We start from the raw sequence: 21,190 nt of genomic DNA, 5'->3' as shown, positions 1-21,190 counted from the left end.
TGATTAGTTGGTATGTTACTAGCTTTCCAACCTCTCCGGGTCCTTCATCGGGTCTGGCTCTGTCATAAAGCTTGTAACATATCTACTACTTGTTGGTCCAATAAAATGTATCATACCCCCTACTCCCTCTCCCTCCTATGTTACTACATGGAAGAAAGGACCAGCACGGCTACTCACCCTTCTCTGCTGTATAGTGATTATGAAATGATTAAGGATGGGACTGGAATACTAATTGGGCCGCATTTCTTTATTTAAAATTGAATTTTCTTTTGTAATTGTGCAATAAATGGATTTTACTTTTGCTTCGGGGTTGGGTACCCTTTTCTCTACAAAAACGCCTCTATCTGCAAATGTAGCAGAATAAGGGCAGCTGTTAGGAGTCTGCCCAGTTTGAAATCTTATACAAGAATAACCTCATTATGATGGATCTTTTCTGCACACCTACTCAATGCCTAATTATTAAAAATGCTAAATGATTTTATGTGATTGAAACATGTTTATCTGTTTAAAATTAAAGAACCCCGTTATAAGTTCCATTAGATACCTTGACATGTCTTCTACCATCTGTGCATAGAGAAAATACATATATTAACTTTACTTGCACAATAAAACAGTTCTTTATCATACTTTTATACAAATATACATATATATATATATATATATATATATATATATATATATATATATATATATATATATATATATATATATACATACACACATTGGCTTGCAGAAATATCCACCCCCTACCAATAATCTCACAAATTGTTGAATTACAAATAATGTATGCATATTTTTTCAAACTAACTATTTTTATTCAAAGCTACAGAGCTGTAACAGTTCACTTTTCAGCAGGACAATGGCCCGAAGCAGAAAGCCAAAGCCACACTGGAATGGTTGAACAAGAAGAGAGTGGCCCGGTCAAAGTTCTGACTTGAAACCAATGGAACATTTCTGGCGAGACTGGAAGATTGCCGTCTATCGACGATCCCCCAACAAACATCAGAACTGGCTCAATGTTCCCGTGAAAATGGACAAAAATGTCTCCATCCTATTGTGCAAAGCTACTGTAGTAAAAGACCGATCCAAAAAGACTCATAGCAGTAATTGCTGCAAAAGGTGATTATACCAAGTACTGACTCAAGGGGCTGAATACTTATACAAACAGTATTTCTCAATCTTTTTGTTTTTCCTTTGCTGACATTTAACCTCCTCATATAACATTGTTCAGTTTCACCACTTCAGCTTTATTGCTTTGAATAAAAATAGTTATTTTGAAAAAAATCTGCATACGTTATTTGTAATTCAACAATTTGTGAGATTATTGTTAGGGGGTGACTACTTCTGGAAACCAATGTAGATACAGTATATATACACATCCAGACTTTCCCTAATGTATACCACAGTACTTGAAAACGAGAGGTAACTCTCAATGCATTACTTCCTGGTAAAACATTTTTTATAAATACAAATAAATAAAATACAAAATAAATAAAAACATATGGTATTTATCCAAGTGATTTAAATGCAGACAGAATGAATTAACAAAATATTGCAATACTGTTATGGCACTGAAATCTGGAATCTAATAGACCAGGGAAGCAGTTGCAGTAACCATTACTTTGAGGGTGGAAACCAAGGCTCCTCCGAGCCAAATGCCACTATTTTCAACCCCCCCTGGTTCTCGAAATGCTCACTGGTGAAGTTACCGGGTTCGGATCTCCCTATGGCCTGATTTAACAGAGTTTAGTGTGTCTAGGCCACTGTTAGCAAATCCACACACATTGAATAACATGAGAATATCATAGAGCCCTCAGGTAATCTTTGCAAAGTGAACTTGCTCTGTATTTATTCACCACATTGGCAGTGAAGGTACATATAAGGTTTGGGGGGGGGGGGACAGCTCTTCCTCGGATATGCTCATCAATTGTCACATATTCTTCCCCCTGCCAAAGAAAATCAGCTCAATGTCAATATGTTTGTGAGATTTCTGTAATGAGCCTTACAGGAAATAATTATACAATGGAAGTAGAGGGCAGCAGAAATGTAAACACAAGCAAAAGTTAAAAGTCCAGCTTTGGTCAAAAAAGCAGTAATCTGCCAAATATTTATTAAAACATTTTTTTTTTCATAACCTGAAGCAAGGAGCCCCCAGGACGGCGATATCAGGAATTCTAATTACTGGTGAAAAAATGATACCAATAATGTAGTCACTGGGGCCAACCAATAGAAGGTCACAAGGTAATGTCACAATGACATTGCAGAGATGCCATTGGTTCGCCAGAGTGAGGCTGCCCCCCCAGACAAGAATGAGGGGAAATTCAGTGAGGAAATATCTCCAACATCTCCAGAGCTGTGGGGTTACCTGGCTCACATTATGTTGACATGGATTGATGCTTTAAAGGATGCTCATAAAATAGAGAAAAAAAACTTATCAGACCTTCCAAAACGGAGATTTGGCTTCTGTGCATGTTTGCTGGCGCTGCTGTTTTAAAGGAAGCAATATTGCTTCTGGTGTTTAAACCAAGAATAATATATAATATGATTTTAGAGGAAAAAGCCTAAACTGTTTAAGAGGAAGGAAATTCGCCTACCCCAGATATGTTTGGCTTCTGTTGTAATATTCGATGTTTAATTTGTACTTACATAAGAAATTGACTAATTGAATTGCCTCTAATTTGATTTATTAGGGAGAAGATTTTTTTTTAGGTATTGCTTATTATAAAATAATTGCTGTATGGTTCAGTTAATGAGGACCTTAGTAACGTTAATCAAATACTACATATATTTACATAATAATTACACAAGTGGCTCATTCGCTATAATATTATTTTACTGAAAATAATTGACTTTAGGCTCAAGAATAATGGAAAAATAATGACAGAAGATATTTTTGATTTACAATATATGTATATACACATTCTTATTGCCATCTGTGGTTGTGGAGATGCAGGAACCCATTTATTGCTAACACAAGGGGAAAGCACGATGGGAGGAGAGGAAGAAATTTCTCGTCAACAGTGTATATCACTTATAAACCACAGCACTGTCAAATGTGGTTGCTGTGCTGAGACCATAGCTTATTGTCACTCCTTTCGCAGCAAAGACCTGCTTAGCACACTGTTTTTCAACCAGGGTTCAACTCAACCCTTGTGTTCCCTGTGCAACCCTAATGGGTTCCTTGTAATTTTCAGGTAAAATTAAAAATTGTACCAAATACAGAAGAATTTACAATGCATCTGATCTCAGATGCGCTATTAAAGAGGATTCGGGTTCCTTGCAATGAATCTTATCTCAGGCACGCTATTAGAGAGGGTTGGGGCTCCTTAAAATGCATCTGATCTCAGACGCGCTATTAGAGAGGGTTGGCGTTCCTTACAATGCATCTGATCTAAGACTCTTTATTAGAGCGAGTTCCTTACACTGCATTTGATCTCAGACGTGCTATTAGAGAGGGTTGGGGATCTGGGGTTCCATACAATGCACCTGATCTCAGACGCGCTATTAAAGAGGGTCGGGGTTCCTTACAATAGATCTGTTCTCAGATGCGCTATTAGAGAGGGTTGGGGTTCTGCATAATTTCACAGTGTAATTATAGGGTTCCTTAACCAAAAAAAGGTTGAAAACCACTGGCTTAGAATCTCGCTGTTAATTAATAAACAATCCATTTGGTTAATTTGCCATGAACAAATTGGACATACAATTCTATTTTCAGAAATCCCAATATGTGATTCCTCCCTCCCGTTCCATAACCTACTGCACCGACACACTTTATTCGAGCAAATACCCGGTATGTACCTGGCAGATACCTGGAATGCGCCGCTCCTAACCTCTGACAAGCCCCGTTGCATTTGCCTTCCCAGCCTGGGTTCATGCCTGGCTGATGGGCGGCTGATCTGTTAAATGATAATGATTAGGATTTAATAGGCTGCAATGCTTCGCGTGTCTACCAGATGGCATAAATTCATGAATTGTAATGCAGTTTATATATATATACTGTGCAGTATTGCAGCCAGCGGGAATAAAATGCTTCAATCCCTGCTTGGAAAATAACTCAATGCACTCGGGCAGAAAACAGTCACAAACCTCAATACACCCGGGTATACCCGAATTCGTGGGACTAGCCAAGCTCGAATAAAGTGTGTCGCCAGTGTATTCACTGCCAGAATGGGCAGCCCCCTTCTGGCATCAAATTGGTTAATAAATCGCATGCTACTCCTTGTTTCCACCATTAACTTCTTCATTATTGAAGAATTCCTCCTTTTTCCAAAATAGCAAAAGGTATTTTAGAAATACTGGTTCAAATCTTCTACAAGTTCAATACCAGTCACTTTAATGAAATGACAAACAAATACTTTAGAAAATGTTCTGCCAGAAATGACATTTTTAGTTGACATTTTAGTGTTATAAATCAGAGAGCTGGTTGAACTGGGCAAAACGTCATGTGGTTTTCACTTAAGGAAGTCTATCTTTTCTCTCTCTGAATGTCACTTTCCTAGCTGCTAGGATCCCCTATTTATGTTCTTTTATCCCACCCCTCACATATTTTTGTTCTAAAATATAAAGTACTAACATTCCAAAAAATATGAGCTATATGGAAAATAAATATGTTGACCAGTTATCTTATTTTAACGTCGCCTAAAGAGAGTGCTAGCGCTTGTGTCCATTGTGTGACCCTGGCTTCTTCTCCTTTGCTGGTGTTTGGGGCTTGGCGTTACATTTCATGCATAGATCCCCCATGGCAATGAAACTTTCTTCCACCGCTTTGGCAAACTTTGCGGAGGATGTCTCTTTGCAGTCGCGAAAGCTTGAGATGCAGAATAGGATGTGTTCAGGCTGTGGATTATAACATGAGCCATATCCATTTGGGACCACTGGACCATAACAGCAGAACATCTCCATTGTGGTAGGAACCTGAAAAATAACAACAAGGCCGATTTGCACTAACCAGTAGAAATGTCAAGTGCTTTTCTATTGCCACAGCACACATTCCAATAGTTATTCCCCTGTATTTTCTCATGGTAATAAGTGGATTAAATAACAGGACCTGGAATATTTTCTAAAGCAAAAATGAAGCAATGGCACAATATGTTCTGGCAAAATGTCGTATTGTGCTAAAATAACACATTACAACCTATGGTTCCCCAGTTTCAGATTTCGAATCCCCATGTCTTCTGATATGATACTTGGCTTCTTAATGGTGTAGAACAAGCAATTGGTTCTGCTCAGGGAGGCAGCAGGTTCTCATATCAATTTGGTGTGTAACAGCTGTAAGACATAACGGAATTCAAAAGCAATTTTTTTTGCTTATGGATAGTTATCTACAAAGATTTTGATGTCCCAGTGTTGAGGTTGTATTTATTTTTCAGAGATGTGGTTACATCTGACTCTATGGCAAGTTGAGCAGCAGAGCCAATAACAGATCATATACAATGAATGGCCACTGCACCCTAACTACAGTATATTGTAGCTGGGCTATTATTGGTGGCTTTCCAGAACTACACGGCATATTGGCTGCAGTCCTGGCCTGGCCTGTAAATAAGACACAAGGCATGACAGCCTTGGGTTGCAGGCTTGTTCTATCTTTAAGCTTGTTTTTAAATTCCTGATCTTGTTGTTCCCTTTTGCTTCTTTGACAATGACAGAGTTATTACTTAATTCTGTATCTAATTTATGTTACAGAATCATTGCATTGGGGTAGACACTTCCAATGTCTCCAGAGATGGCTACTTGTGTCACCATATTTGGTTACCATCATAAAAAAAGAAAAGCTGTCAGTGGTAATGGGTGTGACATTTGTATTCAATATGTTTGTGGTTTTTCTAGCACAATGATAGTTGTTTTTTTTCAAACAGCTTTGTGTGGAAATTAATTTAATACAGGAATGGTTCACTCTACATGATGTCTAATGGAATCCTTTGAGTGTCTTGATGAATCAGACTTGTGGCTTTTAACGGTTTTCTAGACAAACACAAACACTTACTAGTTTGTTGAAAGAATCTTTTAGCCCTTAACATACTGTATACATGTCTTTTGTAACCACGCACTTCAAATTGTTCACTGCTAATATAATATAAGGCATCATCAAAAATCATATTTTTAATCGTTTTGGTAAATATTTTGAAGGTGTAGGTTTTACATGATGATCCTTCCTACTTATATGTAATCTTGTTTTTTTTTTTACTTTAAATGTCTTCTGTATATCCAAACATTACGCTAGGAGTCTAGTTTCCCCCTGTAATATTTTTTACTAACTAACCTATTCAATTCCAGGACGTGTCAACCTAACGTATAACAAAGGGTGAAGTAGCACTTCACACGGGAATGTCTTACATTACACACAAATAAATCATTGGGGAGAGAATACATTGATCGGGGTAGCGCAGGGCTGAATGAATCACTCGAGTTAAGAACTGGAGAGAAAACCAAAGCCAATTAAAACCTTAGAATTTCAACAGCCAAGTTACAAAAGCTGGACCCATCAAGCCTATGAGATAGCCTGGTGGATGCTGTGTCCCTTATCTGAATGTAATGTAGACCAATATGTGGTGTATTATCCAACACCTGTAAAACATGACAATATTGAGATTAACTACACAATGGGTATATTATAGCTTCCGTTTCTTTAACTATTCTCCAACAAAGGGCAAAGGCCAGGCAGCTTCTTTATAGAAGAATCACTTAAAGACTGTACTTGCCTGTGAGACTCTAGAAAATAATTGCCATAATGTTCCAGTGGGAGTTGCTATTATACAGTTGTAACCATGCTGTAAAATGGTTGCAGTCATCTCTCCTGCTGACAATAAGGCCTGGTAAGTTATGGGTATGTCAGCAGTAATTATGGAGGTTTGCCCTCAAACCCTGGTGAGGTGCCCTATGTATGGATGGGAGTGGTCACGTGCTCTGCATCCATGATTGGTGATGTCAGAGTTGTGCCAGCCCCCAGAGGATACATAAGGCACAGCACTGTTCAAAAGTTAGTTGTTAGAGGAGTAGAGTTCAGTAGGTTGGTGGTAGAAGGAACAAGTCTGAGTGCAGACTTTGAAGAATACCGCTTATGACTCTGTGACCAGGGACCTGGCACAGGGACTGTCTCCCTACGAGGAGATAGGTGATCCCCAATTAAGGAGAGGCTACCTTTCAAACGGAAGTGCGGTGAACATGAGCGGCTGAGTACAACTACTGTGAAGGGCAGCTGGCCCGCCGCAAGCAATAAAGATGATCTTGTTAATTCATACCCTCGTGTGTAAGAGTGGAGTGATTACACAGAGGAGTGCACCACAGAGGAGTTCCTCACCAGGACCATCCACAAGCGGACGCAGGGATCCTGATGAGGTGGAGGCGCTGCACTGGATATAGGTAGGACTCAAGTACACTACCTCAGCTGCCTGTCTGGGTTGGCAATCCCCACACAACATCATGCGGGAGACTCAGGAATCCTGTTGCCAACAGGTGCACCACCAGACAATACACTGTAATGGGGACTGGTTAGACCACAGGGGCCAATGTGAGATTGGGTGGTTCAGGCTAGGCCAGAAAATCCGTTACACAGTGATACTGACTATTTGCTTATGCCAATGTGAATATGCGCTTTATGCAGTATGCAGAATTCACTGCAATGCAGTAATTGATTATATATTGGCTGTAATGTGATTAATGTAATTGTGAATGCCTAATGCATTCACAAATTCCAATGTATTTATAAAAAGGAAACTTATTTTTTCTTAAGTGCTAAAGCCTATATAAATCTTAGGCTGAGTCCATGCTCCCTGCTTGCTCGCTGAGGCGCGCTGAGGCTCAGGGAAAGCGGGTGCTTTCCCTGGACTTGCGGTTGCTTACCGCACGCGCCGTCAGCGGGCCGTCAGGGGGCGGGCCGGGGGTGGGCGCGTCACTGGCCTGGGGCGGGCCAGTGACGTCACGGAGCTGGTTCGCCCTCATTGGGCGAACCGCTCATGTGACCGGCCTGTCGCGCCGGCAAGCGGGGGAATTTTAAATTCCCCTAAGACCTGCGCTTCCGCAAGCGCGCGGAAGCGCAGGTGAGCCCCTACTAAAGCCGCTCTAATTGCGACTGTAGGGGCTCAGTGCTGAGTAGGAGCGCGCCTCAGCACGCTTCCGCCAGCAAGCGGTTAACATGGCCGAGGCCTTAGTATGGATTAAGACATTCATCAGAGTTTACTGTGCACTCTTGTCTCACATGTACAGTATGTATTAAGTCGTGTATATAGCTATATACATATTTATATAATCATCTTCATCCCTTGATGGTCCATTGCTGAATGATCTTCCAACATATCTCACTCTCTCCTTCTCTCTCTCTCAGTCTCTCTCTCTCTTCCTCTTTCTCTCTCTTCCTCTTTCTCTCTCTCTCTCTCTCTCTCTCTCTCTCTCTCTCTCTCTCTCTCTCTCTCTCTCTCTCCCTCTTTCTCCCTCTTTCTCTCTTGCTCTCTCCCCGACTCTCTCTCTCTCTCTCTCTCTCTCTCTCTCCCTCTTTCTCTCTTGCTCTCTCTCTTGCTCTCTCTCTTGCTCTCTCTCTTGCTCTCTCTCTCTCTCTCTCTCTCTCTCTCTCTCTCTCTCTCTCTCTCTCTCTCTCTCTCCCCCTCTTTCTCTCTCCCCCACTCTCTCTCTCCCCCCATTTTACAGATAATGACACAATATAAGGAATTATTTTCAATGCAGTGATAAGTGCATTACAGAAAAATGTAACCCTAAGGCCCAGATCTATACAAGCTGGCTAAGCTTTAGCACACTTTTGCACAAATTACATAGATTGCCCATCTCTTGTTTATTTTAGTCTGAGCATAGAAGGCACTGGATGGCCAACGTGTATACTGTATATTGCCAAGCTAATATTTCTAGGGAACCTTCAACAGAAAACCTGTACTGTACATTCCAGGGGACTGGTGCGGGATATAATATATTTAGATAAGATTACTCAAGTTAAATGCTGTTTGAGGGATCAGTAGTAGTTCTAAAAAAAAGAGGTCTACTGCCAACTGGGTAACACCTAAAACACGCACAAACAGCTGTTATCTCTACATTTTATCCATCTTGCGGTATTTGTACAGTATTGTTAAAACACAGATTATTTGTAAAGACTTGATGCTAAATTTAACTCATTGTGAAAGTCAAACCCTGTTTTTTGTTCAATCATGGAGAAAGATATTAACAGTCACTTACTATTAAAGAAGGAGCGAAAGTGGAGACAAAGCGAGTGACTTTCTTAATGCGCTCAGACGTACATGATAAGAAGCCTTTTACATTTGTAATCACTACCTTGATTTCTGCTTGTGTGTTCAGTAACTTTATATACACAGCAGTATTACTGCCAGTCACTCCTGTATTCAGGATCTGAAGAGGGATAATACTGTACTTATATGGCACTTTTTCATTTGAATCTAAAGCTTCACACAATGTCCCCTCCTGTTTCACTCACATAGATCTTTGAACATTGGCTACGTTGGCTTCTGCCCCACGTTTATTAAGATAATAGCCTTCTGCATTAAAAAAATACAGGTCCAACAGCTTTTCTGTTCAATGCACTTCTATGAACGTTAAAGATGAACAATGGAATGGAATCAGTCTCCGCTATAACAGAGGAACTTTGGTTGACACTCTCTGTGCTTATAGGTTCCTTTAGCAGTAGGAGTTAAAATCTACGCACTTACCTGACTGGTAGAGAGGATGAATCGATTGCTGGCCAAATACATCTCATCTGTAAAGAGCTCATGCAACTCCGTGCAATGTTCCCGGGCTAACTCCCTCAGTGCTAGTAAGTGGTTGTCTATTGCCATCCCAGTAAGGGCCTGAAGAAAATGCAATAGTGAATAAGAACTAATGTAACTACATTGTGTTTTACATTTAGTGCAGCTGCCTATCTTCATCTCCAACTCAGGGACATTTGCTATGATTCCTGACCTTCCCAAAATTAGGTTGTATGTTGTGAAAGCATCTTTTAAAGGACCAATCAATGCAATATCCTACATCAGCGGTGCGCAAACTGGGGGGCGCAAGATTATTCAGGGGGGGCACGGAGGTTGCAGGTTGCTCTCTTCCCCCAAGGCATTTAAATTAATGCCGGGGGATCGCGTGAGACCTCTGCAATTTGACTTACCTTCTCTTTGGCGACATGCCATGGCAACGCGGTTCCAACGTGCCATGCCAACGTGACATCACGTGACCCCGCAACGTCATTTGACGCCGGAGAGGAGGCAAGGGAGGGGGGGGGGGGGGTGTGCGAGCAGGGAGGGAAAAAGGAGGGGGGCGCGAGCAGGAAAGATTGCGCACCGCTGTTCCTACATGTGTTTTATAAAATAAATCAGTTCTGTATTATTACATAATACTTACTAAAAATGTTTTCTAATTCAACACTTATTACCATTTCTAATGAGTTCTAATATAATGAGCATCCTTTGAATTCTATTGCAGTTTCTAGCACACTTCCCCAGCAGTGCAACACTTTCCTGTTTGTGATAATCTGTTGCCAATATTCCCAGCAGTTTGAGCTGCAAACTGTAACAATAGATAATGTTACTTTAGTAATTTAAGAATACATTGTAGCTGCTGAGTTACACTGACTGAAGGATTGATTGAAACTGAAAGGCAGCTATTAAAGCTGCAGTTCAGTCTTTTTTTTTTTTTTAATTTATTTTTTTACTTCAATAGTTTCATGTGTGCAATCTCTAATTACCTAAAGAACTGTTTAGCTGCAGGTCAATTCGTTCTCCATGTATTGATAGGTGAAATTTGGTGACATAATTAGTGAAGGGATCTGTTTTTCTTCTGCTTCTGTGTCTCAGTGGAAGCTCATGAATATTCATGAGCACTCCTGCACTGACATGTGCTAGAGGGAGGGCAGGGCTGACAAAGGGGTGTGCCAGGGCTTGTGACAGGAATTGAAGGGGCAGTGCCTTAGCAAATGGCTGTTAAAATAGAATACAAGAAAATTGGTCTTTCAAAGTTGTTTTTTTAAAAACAGAAAATGCTAAAAGTATTTTTTCTTACTACAGAACTGATTTATTAAAAAAAACACATGCAGGATATTGACTGAATTGCAGCTTTAAGTGAACCTTGGGAAGCAGGATCTTCACTTATCGGTTACAGAAGAATTAATTTATTGGCTACATAGGTAATTAGTTTTTCAATAAAGGTAATCAAAGGCTGCATATATGTATATATATATATATATATATATATATATATTTTTTTTTTAAAGTACCGCTTGGATTGCCTCTTTAAGTTTAATTCAAACATATTTTGTTTTACAGCCTGGGGTCATGCCCTCAAATGTACTATCTCTGAGCATCATTTTATATCCTGCTAGGGTTTTCCTCATGAATTTTCCATCTGCACTCCGCAGCCCGCCTCTCCCATGCTGCAAAGGTTAATTGGTGCAGTGTTTCATTAATAATTACATTCACATTGGGCTAACAAAAAATAAAAAGCACAATTGCAATATAGCAATTAAAACCTCGGCTCCACTCAGACGCCACCTTTCTTAAAAGCTTCACAAAGGATGGCCTGAGCTAACATTTATTGAGACAGAATATGGGATAAGATCTGTAAGACAAGAGAATTGGGAGAAGCAACAAGTGTTTGTACTGGTAGTTACTCACTTTGCTTTTCATCCAAACTCATCAAGGGAAATTGGCTTGAAGATTAAATGAAATGTCACGCTGCCGTGTAACATTTACCATTGTCATAACATTGACATTTTGCAACATTTATCACTGTCATGTCTAATGGGAAACTGAGGCTGGCTAATATAATAAACTCTGAGCCAACGCGCTGGATGAAACTGTTGGGGATAGAATTTCAGGAGAGCCGGTTTTTTTGCAAGCTGGCATAACTCATACATCCTATCAGGCAACACAACACAAGAGAATGTGGTGGGAGACAACACAGTCTTCGCTGAGTCACTGATTGAGCCACCTGTGCTGAAGCAGGGATATGCTGAAAACTTGACCTGTTGACGGCTCTTGAGGGCTGGAGTTGGCCACCCCTGGTACATCACATCAAAGAAGTTATACAGTTAGCGTCTGTCCCAATGGGTCTTCATAGTGTGATATGTCATGATGTATTGTGATACTTGATGGAAAATGTACATTGAGGCATATGTAAAATCTGTGATGTTGCACATTTTTTTGCAATTCCACATTTGTGTACACGTTTGAATCTATTTAAAAGTTTCTAGATGGGCTATTCTGGTGATAAACTGACATTAAAAGTCACCATACGTTCACACCAGTGTATCAAGATTTTGAGTTGAAAATGGCCAGAATGGCAACTTGGGGGCTCACATAGGATGAGACCCTTTATATAACAGGGTGAAATACACGTAGGAGATAGAATCCAGCATCATTTAAATACAAATACAGCCTAACAGAATGGGATTACTACTCACCAGAATAGTGTAATTCGTCTGAGCCATAATGGCATCTCGGAGGTATTTCATCTTCTCAACATCCTGTCATTTAAGTGAAAGAGAAAAGAATATGACAAAGGAATATATCATTTGTGTGAACATTTTACAATAGTTGGAAATATATTACGGCATTTTCTTTAATGGATAATTAATTATCTACCCAGGAACAACAAGTACTGTACGTAAAGATACTTTAGGATGCATTTCCATAAACTACTATATTTATTTTCATTAGAATACATTAACCTCTACAATATTTAAACATTGCAGTATGATGGGATTTTGAATATATGTCCCCTGAAGTAAATGTATCAAGACAGTGTAGTGGTAGGAGAGGAATTATATGACACACATTATAATGGGGGTTATCTTGTCCTTTTATTTCCATCAAAACTGACAGAGCCGAGAGGATATAAACCTCCTGAAAACCATCTAGTTCAGCATGATTTTGTTGCCTTATAATGCAGATCCCACTTGTGTGTTGGACACTGAAGTCCATGAATTGGTCCTCTCAGTATCCAGGAGGATTTGGGAAGAATCCTAGACTGAATGGTACCTTAAAAGTAATAGATTATTGGGAATGGTATTTTATTGCTGATGTAGTGTGAATCTCGGTTATGATGCATTTCACTCATTCATTTTCCCTGCATATTTTTAATTCATTATTTCACATTTTTGGGGCAAATAAAACACAACAAAGGCGAACTGCATTATACTGTGTTTTACTTATTGTCTCAGCTCAAGTGTGTTCAATGCAAGTAAAATAACAGCATTGGATGCTGCTACATTGTTCATTTCGAATACTGAATGTGTATCATGTGATATTTGAAGATTAGACTTGTTATTGGAAAATAGTACCAATAAAGGTGTTACCAAAACACAAGGTTGGCATCATTGAAATGTGGGATGTGAGGTGGGGATGAACAAATCATTTTGCATTTTCGCAAAAGGTCACAGTGCTCAAAGATGTTTGCCAGAATTGTACAAAATGGACAGTGTATAAAGGGTCTTTGACCTGAATTTAGGGTCATGCGACCCACCAACTGACATTTTATTGAAAAATTCATTGGCGCACGTTTACATTTTTGTGTGGAAAAAAAGGACAAATTTCACCTGGTTTTAAAACTTGAGCAAAATTTTGCACATCTCTCAGATCAAGGTTAGTTTTTCACACATTAATATTCACGTCATATAACCACACAAAGTGTATGTATTATGTTGTCTCGTTATAATGCAATAATACAAATTCTTTTGTATAATTTTTCGACTCATTGCCCAAGTTTTTCAGGGGTCACTAGAAATGTTATGAAGAGAGTGATTGAAAATCCTCCTTTAAATGTTTAAATAATAATCTTTCATTTCCAAAGAGACAAAGCCTAATCTATCCTGGCACCTCAAACATGCCCTGGAAGAGTTGTGGTCAGAGTGATGACCTTGTACACATCTGGTGGCTGTGCCCCCAAGATTCAGAAGAATTGGAAGCTAATACAAAGAATGATAGAGGAGGTAACAGGAATTAAAATACATTGGGACCCATTAATTATAGTTTTAGCCAATAGAGGATATCGATCACAACAATAAAAAAATTGATATCCCATATTCTTACTGCGGCAAGATGCTTGATCTCAGTATACTGGAAGAATCAGAATACTCCCCCTCAAAGTATGATCATGAGGAGAATAAACGAGGTTATGAGGATGGACAGGCTTGCGGCCCTGCTGCGCCATAGAATGAGATCCCCTTATAAGATATGGGAGCCCTGAACACATGTTTGAGGTTCTAGGATATAGATACGTTTCCTAAATAATCCCAATTAAAGTAGCCATGTAGAGGTTGTAAAAATGGGGTTCTCTAAAACCATTTATAATCTACTGCATATGTGAAGTGATTAATCAGTGATGTTAACTGGCAGATGTAGATTTTATGTATGTTATTTTTGCTCTAAAAAAAGCCAGTATATTGTAATTGTTTTGATGGTTCCCTTTTATGTTCCACCCTCCCTTTTTTTCTTTCTGTACCCCCTCCCAATTGAAAATTCAATAAAATTATTTGTATGAAAACCCTTCTTTACTTTTCTTCCTAACTAAGGTGTTTTCTATGTTTTCCCTTTTTTTATTGTGACTTTGTGTAGTGACTGTTTCCGTATTTCACCTCTAAACATTTCCAGACACAGAGTCAATGGCCCATATTCACTTCAAATAAATGGCGTTAAGACGTGCTACAGTTTAACACCCTTTGGTGAATATGGGCCAAATAGTTAAAGTCTTTTCACCAGAGTTTATCCCAGAACAGTATGATGTTCATGAAGAATCTTTCTGGAGAGGAAGGAAGAGAAGCATACTGTAATGATGCTAGTGGGGACTTCTGAGGGAGTTTTTTTGAAAAGGTTTTGCTTCATATACAGTAAGACCAAATTAACTAATTGTAGTGATATGTTTAGTTTGATAAAATTAGGCGATTGATACTTTAAAAATAAAATCTGTTTTAAAATACATTTTTAAACGTTAATCGTGACAATGTGGCTAAACATTGTAATAAAGGTTAGAGTTAATTATTTGCCCTGTTTCTTCCTTATCACGGTCACCTTTTCTAATTGGTTTTCATAGCAGAAGTTTAGCATCGTTATTAAACCTATCACTGCCATGACATTATTTTCTTCCCACTGGGACTTGTGTAGTGGGAGACATTTGTGAAAAATGAGCTTGTAGATTGTATACTCGTCTGGGCACGGCCTATGCCTGTAATAATTCCTATGTGCTGCGTACTGTAATTGTGACGTGTTCTGAGTCCCATTGGGAGCAAGTGCTACATGAAATAAAAATGTTATTTAAGTAAATAGAAGAACATGCATGAAGTACAAGTGGTTATTAGGATTTCATCCAGGCTGACTCCAAAATGGCAGGAATTAATATTTTATAAAAAATAATGTTACTTTGTTGGATTTTCCTTGTAAATACACATACACAATATAAGGTAAATGTACCGGTGTCGTAGTGTTTCCATCAGTCATTGCCTTTACGAATGCTAGCGCCTCCAGAGTCGATGACCTTATATTGTCTACCCTTCCCATTTGAAAGCGCCGTATGGAGGCGCTCTCGTAAGTCGGAACAAGCTTTCTGTGGCATCTAAAAGAGATATTAGTATTAAAGTAAATGAATGAACATGTTTAATTCCCAGTATTATCCATAGGGATGCAGGTTAATCCAAAATGTAGTTTTGGCGAGATGTTTTTCCGGCACGTGTAATACAGACATATCGCGCTCTTACCACAATGTTACCAATGCTATTTTGTTTTGGTGATGCAGTAATTGCTGCTCAGATCTCAAGTGGGATTCTAGTAGCAACACATTGATTGGGAGAAGGAGCAGCTCAGTGAGTAAAGACACTGGCTGGCACTGAGTTTGAAGCAGGCGAAACCTGGTTCAAATCCTGGAGTCAGCTCCTTGTGACATTGGGCAAGTCACTTTATCTCCCTGTGCCTGAGGCACCAAAAAGACCTGTGCCTGCAAAATGTCTTTGTACAGTGCTAAGTAAAAGTAGCAGCGCTACACAAGAACATGCTATTATTATTATTATTATTATTATCATATGCATCCAGGAGCTTTATAGAGACTTTTCCTTTCAATGAAAATTAAGCAATGTCATGCCATTAAATTCTGAATTTTTTTGTATTTTATTTTCATTTTGGCACTTTATTTTAGTTACAAATGTTATGAAACATTGTGATATGGACGCTGTTTAATATTATAATTGTGTAAATTCACATTTTCTTTTTCATTCCTTTACCTGTAAAACGCAAGCTGCAGAGCAAGTTGTATATATGCATCAGGACTCATTCTTTGTTTCTTAATAAACTCTTTCCCATACTCCTTAAACTTATAAACAGTGAAATCAAGATTATTTACAATCCTAGGGGAAAAAAAGATAAATAGAGTATGAATGATTAAATATGGCAATTACAGTAACTAAGGAACAGCAAATACGTTTATGCTTTTCTCCTTCTCAAGAAAGAGAAATCAATTATTCTTTAAAAAATAAATCTACCCAAGACCTTTCTTGGGTTCTGAGACATAGGAGCCTATTCTCATAGCACGTGTGTGGCAACACATTTCTAAAGAGCCCTTTCTGATCGGACTGGCGTGGTTTGCTATTCTGTAAGCCCTTATCGCATGTCCAATCTGTGTGGATAAGGCTTTTTTAGAAGTGGTTTCATTCTGGCTCTGCCAACCTGGCTCTGCCAAGCCTCCGACACGCTTTACTTTTTACAAAAACGGTTATTCTCATAGCTCCTTTATGCAAACCTGAAGACCTCCCTTATGGACAATTGTTTGTCATTTTATATTTTATATTTTGTAATTTTATTAAATGCATTAACATTCTAGCCATTCTTTTTATGTGTCTGTAATTTTATGTTATATTTTAGGGTTACACTATGATCTTTTTTTTCTTGTTTTTCTTGTCGTTCTTGTATGTTTGTCTTATTTGTGAGACTTCTATCAAGACCTCCCTCAGGACTGTTTTGATTCCAATGATTGGACTCTGTACTTGGTCACATATTCACCAGGTTATATATAATTTATTTTTTAGAGGCGCCGGTAGTGTTCGTTTGTTAGTTTTTGTTGATTTGTGTTAGTCATTTGTACCTAGGCTGCCTAACTTTATAGTTAAAGTTTTAGTAATCACTGTTAGTAATAGAATTACTCACTATTTTATTGTAGCATTAGCGCTGTCAACACTTTCTTTTTCTTTTTCCTTTATGCAAACCGCTTCAAACACCCGCATTTGTTTCACGCCACCCCAAGGGGGGCGAGATTGGGATTATGAGTTACGGCCAAAGCCTGAAATATGGGTTTAAAGCTGCAGTTCAGTCAATATCCTGCATGTGTGTTTTTTTTTAATAAATCAGTTCTGTAGTAAAAAAAACAACTTTGAAAGACCAATTTTCTTGTATTCTATTTTAACAAGCATGCTTGTTGCTATAGCAACGATTTACATTCCCCATATTTAAAGATGTCGCCAAACTTTGCCGATCAATAGACGGAGAACGAATTGACCGGCAGCTCTGCAGTTCTTTAGGTAAGTAGAGATTGCCCACATGAAACTATTAAAGTAAAAAAAAAAAAAAGACTGAACTGCAGCTTTAAGAGAGCAAGAACCACAAATCAGACTGGGGGTGGGGTTAGCACCACCTCTGTTCATTCCGCTGCGAAAGCGCGTACAATCCAGGCATGTTGCCTGTTAAAACATGCGGTTTGTCACTTTTTTTTAGAAGCGGTTTAAATGTAGCGGTTTGCAATAGAGAATAGGGTTTTTTCCCCGCATTTCATGCCGCTCCATCAGAACATGCCAAGCCGTGCGGTTTGGCAACTACAACTTTGGATTTCCGAGAATACGCCCCTCCGTTAGAATAATTCTGCCACAATGTATTAGTCTGACTCTCCCATTTTAGTCCTGACCATTTACGAAAAAATACAGGAGAGCCCCAGTTTGGATACAGTAACTCTCTGAATGTTATTGCTTTCGCCCTACAACCTTATTGTACTGCGCCATGGAATATGTTGGTGCAATATATATATAAATAATAATGTTAATAATACTGTAAGCTATTTCATCGTCTGATAAAATGTACTGCACTACTAATGGCTTTTCTTTCACATAGGCCAAGAACATATTGAAAATGATATTAATCAATCTATTGTATGAAATGATCCTCCGATAGTACTCTGGCATTATCGCAGTTGAATGAAAAACTCTTATTATTAACGTTTATCCTACTTTTTCTTACAATAAATGTGTATTTTTTGTTGGTGTGTATATCAAAACGCATATATAGATTGTATGCCTGGTTCTTTACCCTTCAGTTCTATGTGTAATACAATTCAATAATTCAAATGTAAATATTCAGTACCCTCCAATCATTGAACACTGAAATCCTCCTTACCTTTGGAGTTTTTCTGCGGAGGAAGCCAAGTGCCCTTGAATTTCTGGGGAACATTTCCAACGAAGTCTCCTTGGAGCTGGTAGCTCACTAACAGAATCTGCTCTCACTAACTTCTTGGGGCTGCTTTTCCTGCAATGAAATAAAAGGTCATCTCCATCTGTGCACCCAAACAATGCTGGACCAATCAACCACGAATTGCAGAGCACGAATTGCAGAGCACCACCTTATACCCTATTGAGCAACAGATATGTTTGTCCACCGGGCAAGAATACCTGAACTGCGGACACAAAATTACAGTGGGGTGAGTGGTCGCTCATGTGGCCAGTAGAACGTTTTCTATTACTGACTCGACTGTCATATTTGTATTTTTTATGTGTTAAAGATGACTTTAACTAGTGTGGACATCTCCTTCCATCGGGCTGGTGAACATCTGCCCACACATATTAGTGAAGGAATAAATGCTCACGTTTTCACCCTCTTGTGTTAGTTTCACTGCCTTCATGGTACAAGAGTACAATTATTTTTCCAAATCTTCATTGTTTAATATCTTTTCGTATAAAGCTTCAGAAAGTATGAGGCAAAAAGGTAGGTCCTCCTGTTTATGCTCTGTGGCATTCATGGAATGAGCACCACTTTTTGACAATGTATTTTAACCAGCAAGAGCTGTCAGTCCACATACATCTCCTCAAAACATAAAGGTGATGCACACAGTCAACAATAGAACATTAGAAAGAGTTTTCCGGGAGCATCCAGAGAGACAAGCAGCCACCAGTCACACATTGATATACTGTAGTTGAAAAGATCTCCAAGGTGGTTTTTTTTCCCCAATACAAAATGGTATTAATTTTCCATAAGGAAAAAACAATGTTTTGGGCATACAAGCCTTCATCAGGCTTTGGGGGGTGCAGCGGGGGGGGGGGAGCGGGGGATAACCCTGATGAGGTCTTTTATGGCTGAAACGTTGGTCTTTCTTTATGTAAATAAATACCATTTTGTATTGAATAAACAGCCTGGAGATCTTTCTAGCGTGTCCCCACACCCCCAGATTACCTTTGAATAATTTGCCAGTAATTTATTCACGGTCGCTTTTTCTGTAAAAGCTTGATTCACATTGTTGGTGATAGTTCTCCTTTTCCAGCACTGAAAGGGATTTCTATTAAATAATGCTGACACGCTGTGCTGGCGACACTTTGTGAGCAAGCCTTACATCAAGGCTGTGACAATAAGGAGTTACCCAGTTACCCAGTTACATAGTTACATACAGTAGTAGACGAGGTTGAAAAATGACATGTCCATCAATCTCAAGCTATGTCAAATTTAGGTAACTGAGATACTTAATCTATATTTGTATTTATATTGATCCAGAGGAAGGGAAACACACAGAATAGTGAAACATTATCGAAATATGTCTCATAAGGGAAAAATTAATATATTCCTTCCAGTAATAGCAATCAGTTTTCTCTCTGGATCAACATCCTTCCTATGTTCACTTATTTGGTATATCCCTGTATTTGTATGTTAAAAAGATACATCTAACCTTTTTTAAAAGATATCTATTGTATCTGCCATTACAGTCTCCCCATCGGTAGTAAACTCCACATTTTATCTAGTTTTATCTATGTTTATAAAGTCAGTATCCTCTTTTCTGTGGTATTCTGACTCCAATAATGCATTGTTCAGCAGTTGTTCAAATAGTACCAATAATATCAACAAAATGGGTTGAACATGTCTGTTAAATAACATAGCAGCTGCTCTTGATCACCTGTAACATTTCCTGCAGAGAGATCATTTTGCTTTTGTCATTCTGTACACATAAAACAAATCCAGAGTTCCTCAAGCAAAGGGTACTTAATGCCAATCCTCAAGCCCCGCCCAACAGGTCAGGTTTTCAGGATATCCCTGCTTTACCACAGGTGGCTCAATCAGTCCCTGCTTCAGCACAGGTGGCTCAATCAGAGGCTCAATTTTGACTGAGCCTCTGATGTAGCCACCTGCGCTGAAGCACAGATATCCTGAAAACCTGACCTGTTTGGGTTTTTTTTTAGGGACTGGAGTTGAGCACCCCTGCCTTAAAGCAGCAGTTCATGCTGCCGTTTAAATAATCCTCCCCTGCCGCCCCCATTTAATATGAGCATTAATCTGCACACTAACAAGTGATTAGCTAAATTGTCGATCGAAAAATTCTCCTGTGATCGATTGGCAAAGTTTCGTCTCGGGGGTTTACTAAATCACTGTTAGGGCTGCAGAAGAGTACCCAAGATGCAAAGTTCTGTGTGGAAGATCATGTGACCAGGCAAGGCACTAGATACAATTGCTGCACTGCTAGAAAGATGGCAAAAGGGGTGTGCCATAGCCTGTTTGAGAAGAGGAAGGGGATGTGACATTGTAAATGGTTGCTATAGAAACAAAAATGCTTGTCACATTAGAAAACATTAAAAATGTCTTTAAAAATTGCTACAAGTATTTTCCTTATAGTACGGAACGGATTTATTAAAAAAAAAACCCACACATGTAGGATATTGCTTGAACTGCAGCTTTAAGACATGCAAACCAGCAGTGTAAACGTCTTTGTCACAGTAAGCATTGGTATTGAAAAAACTTTTATCCGTTGTAAGAAAGATCACAGCAATTTGAAACAACATTATTTCTGTACTTCCCCTAAAAAGATTAAAGACTGCAATGTGAGGATATTTTAATGCCAATAATTTTGTCATAAAACAAACAAACAGAGAGATAGAATAGAGCCACAAATTACAGCTAGGTGCAAATCAAGAATTCATTTATTCTTGGGATCCCTCCTGAATTAGTGCAATCTGCATTTCCTCTCC

General features: G+C 38.9%; 1 protein-coding gene across 1 annotated transcript in view; it reads right to left on the bottom strand.

The window, feature by feature from the left end:
- Positions 1-743: 743 nt before the first annotated feature.
- The window catches only part of CHAT (choline O-acetyltransferase), a 61,207-nt gene continuing 40,760 nt past the window's right edge, over positions 744-21,190 (bottom strand). Inside the window, exons 10-15 of the mRNA XM_075610474.1 lie at positions 18,363-18,491; positions 16,208-16,330; positions 15,405-15,546; positions 12,401-12,463; positions 9,666-9,803; positions 744-4,914 (exon numbers count right to left, since the gene is read on the bottom strand). Coding sequence (XP_075466589.1) covers positions 4,651-4,914; positions 9,666-9,803; positions 12,401-12,463; positions 15,405-15,546; positions 16,208-16,330; positions 18,363-18,491 — 859 coding nt within the window. The 3' untranslated portion in view covers positions 744-4,650. The remainder of the gene's footprint in view (positions 4,915-9,665; positions 9,804-12,400; positions 12,464-15,404; positions 15,547-16,207; positions 16,331-18,362; positions 18,492-21,190) is intronic.

Source organism: Ascaphus truei, chromosome 8, assembly GCF_040206685.1.
Source record: "Ascaphus truei isolate aAscTru1 chromosome 8, aAscTru1.hap1, whole genome shotgun sequence".
Lineage (NCBI taxonomy): Eukaryota > Metazoa > Chordata > Amphibia > Anura > Ascaphidae > Ascaphus > Ascaphus truei.
The sequence above is the reverse complement of the archived record's forward strand: the minus strand, read 5'-3'. Positions and strand labels throughout refer to the sequence as shown.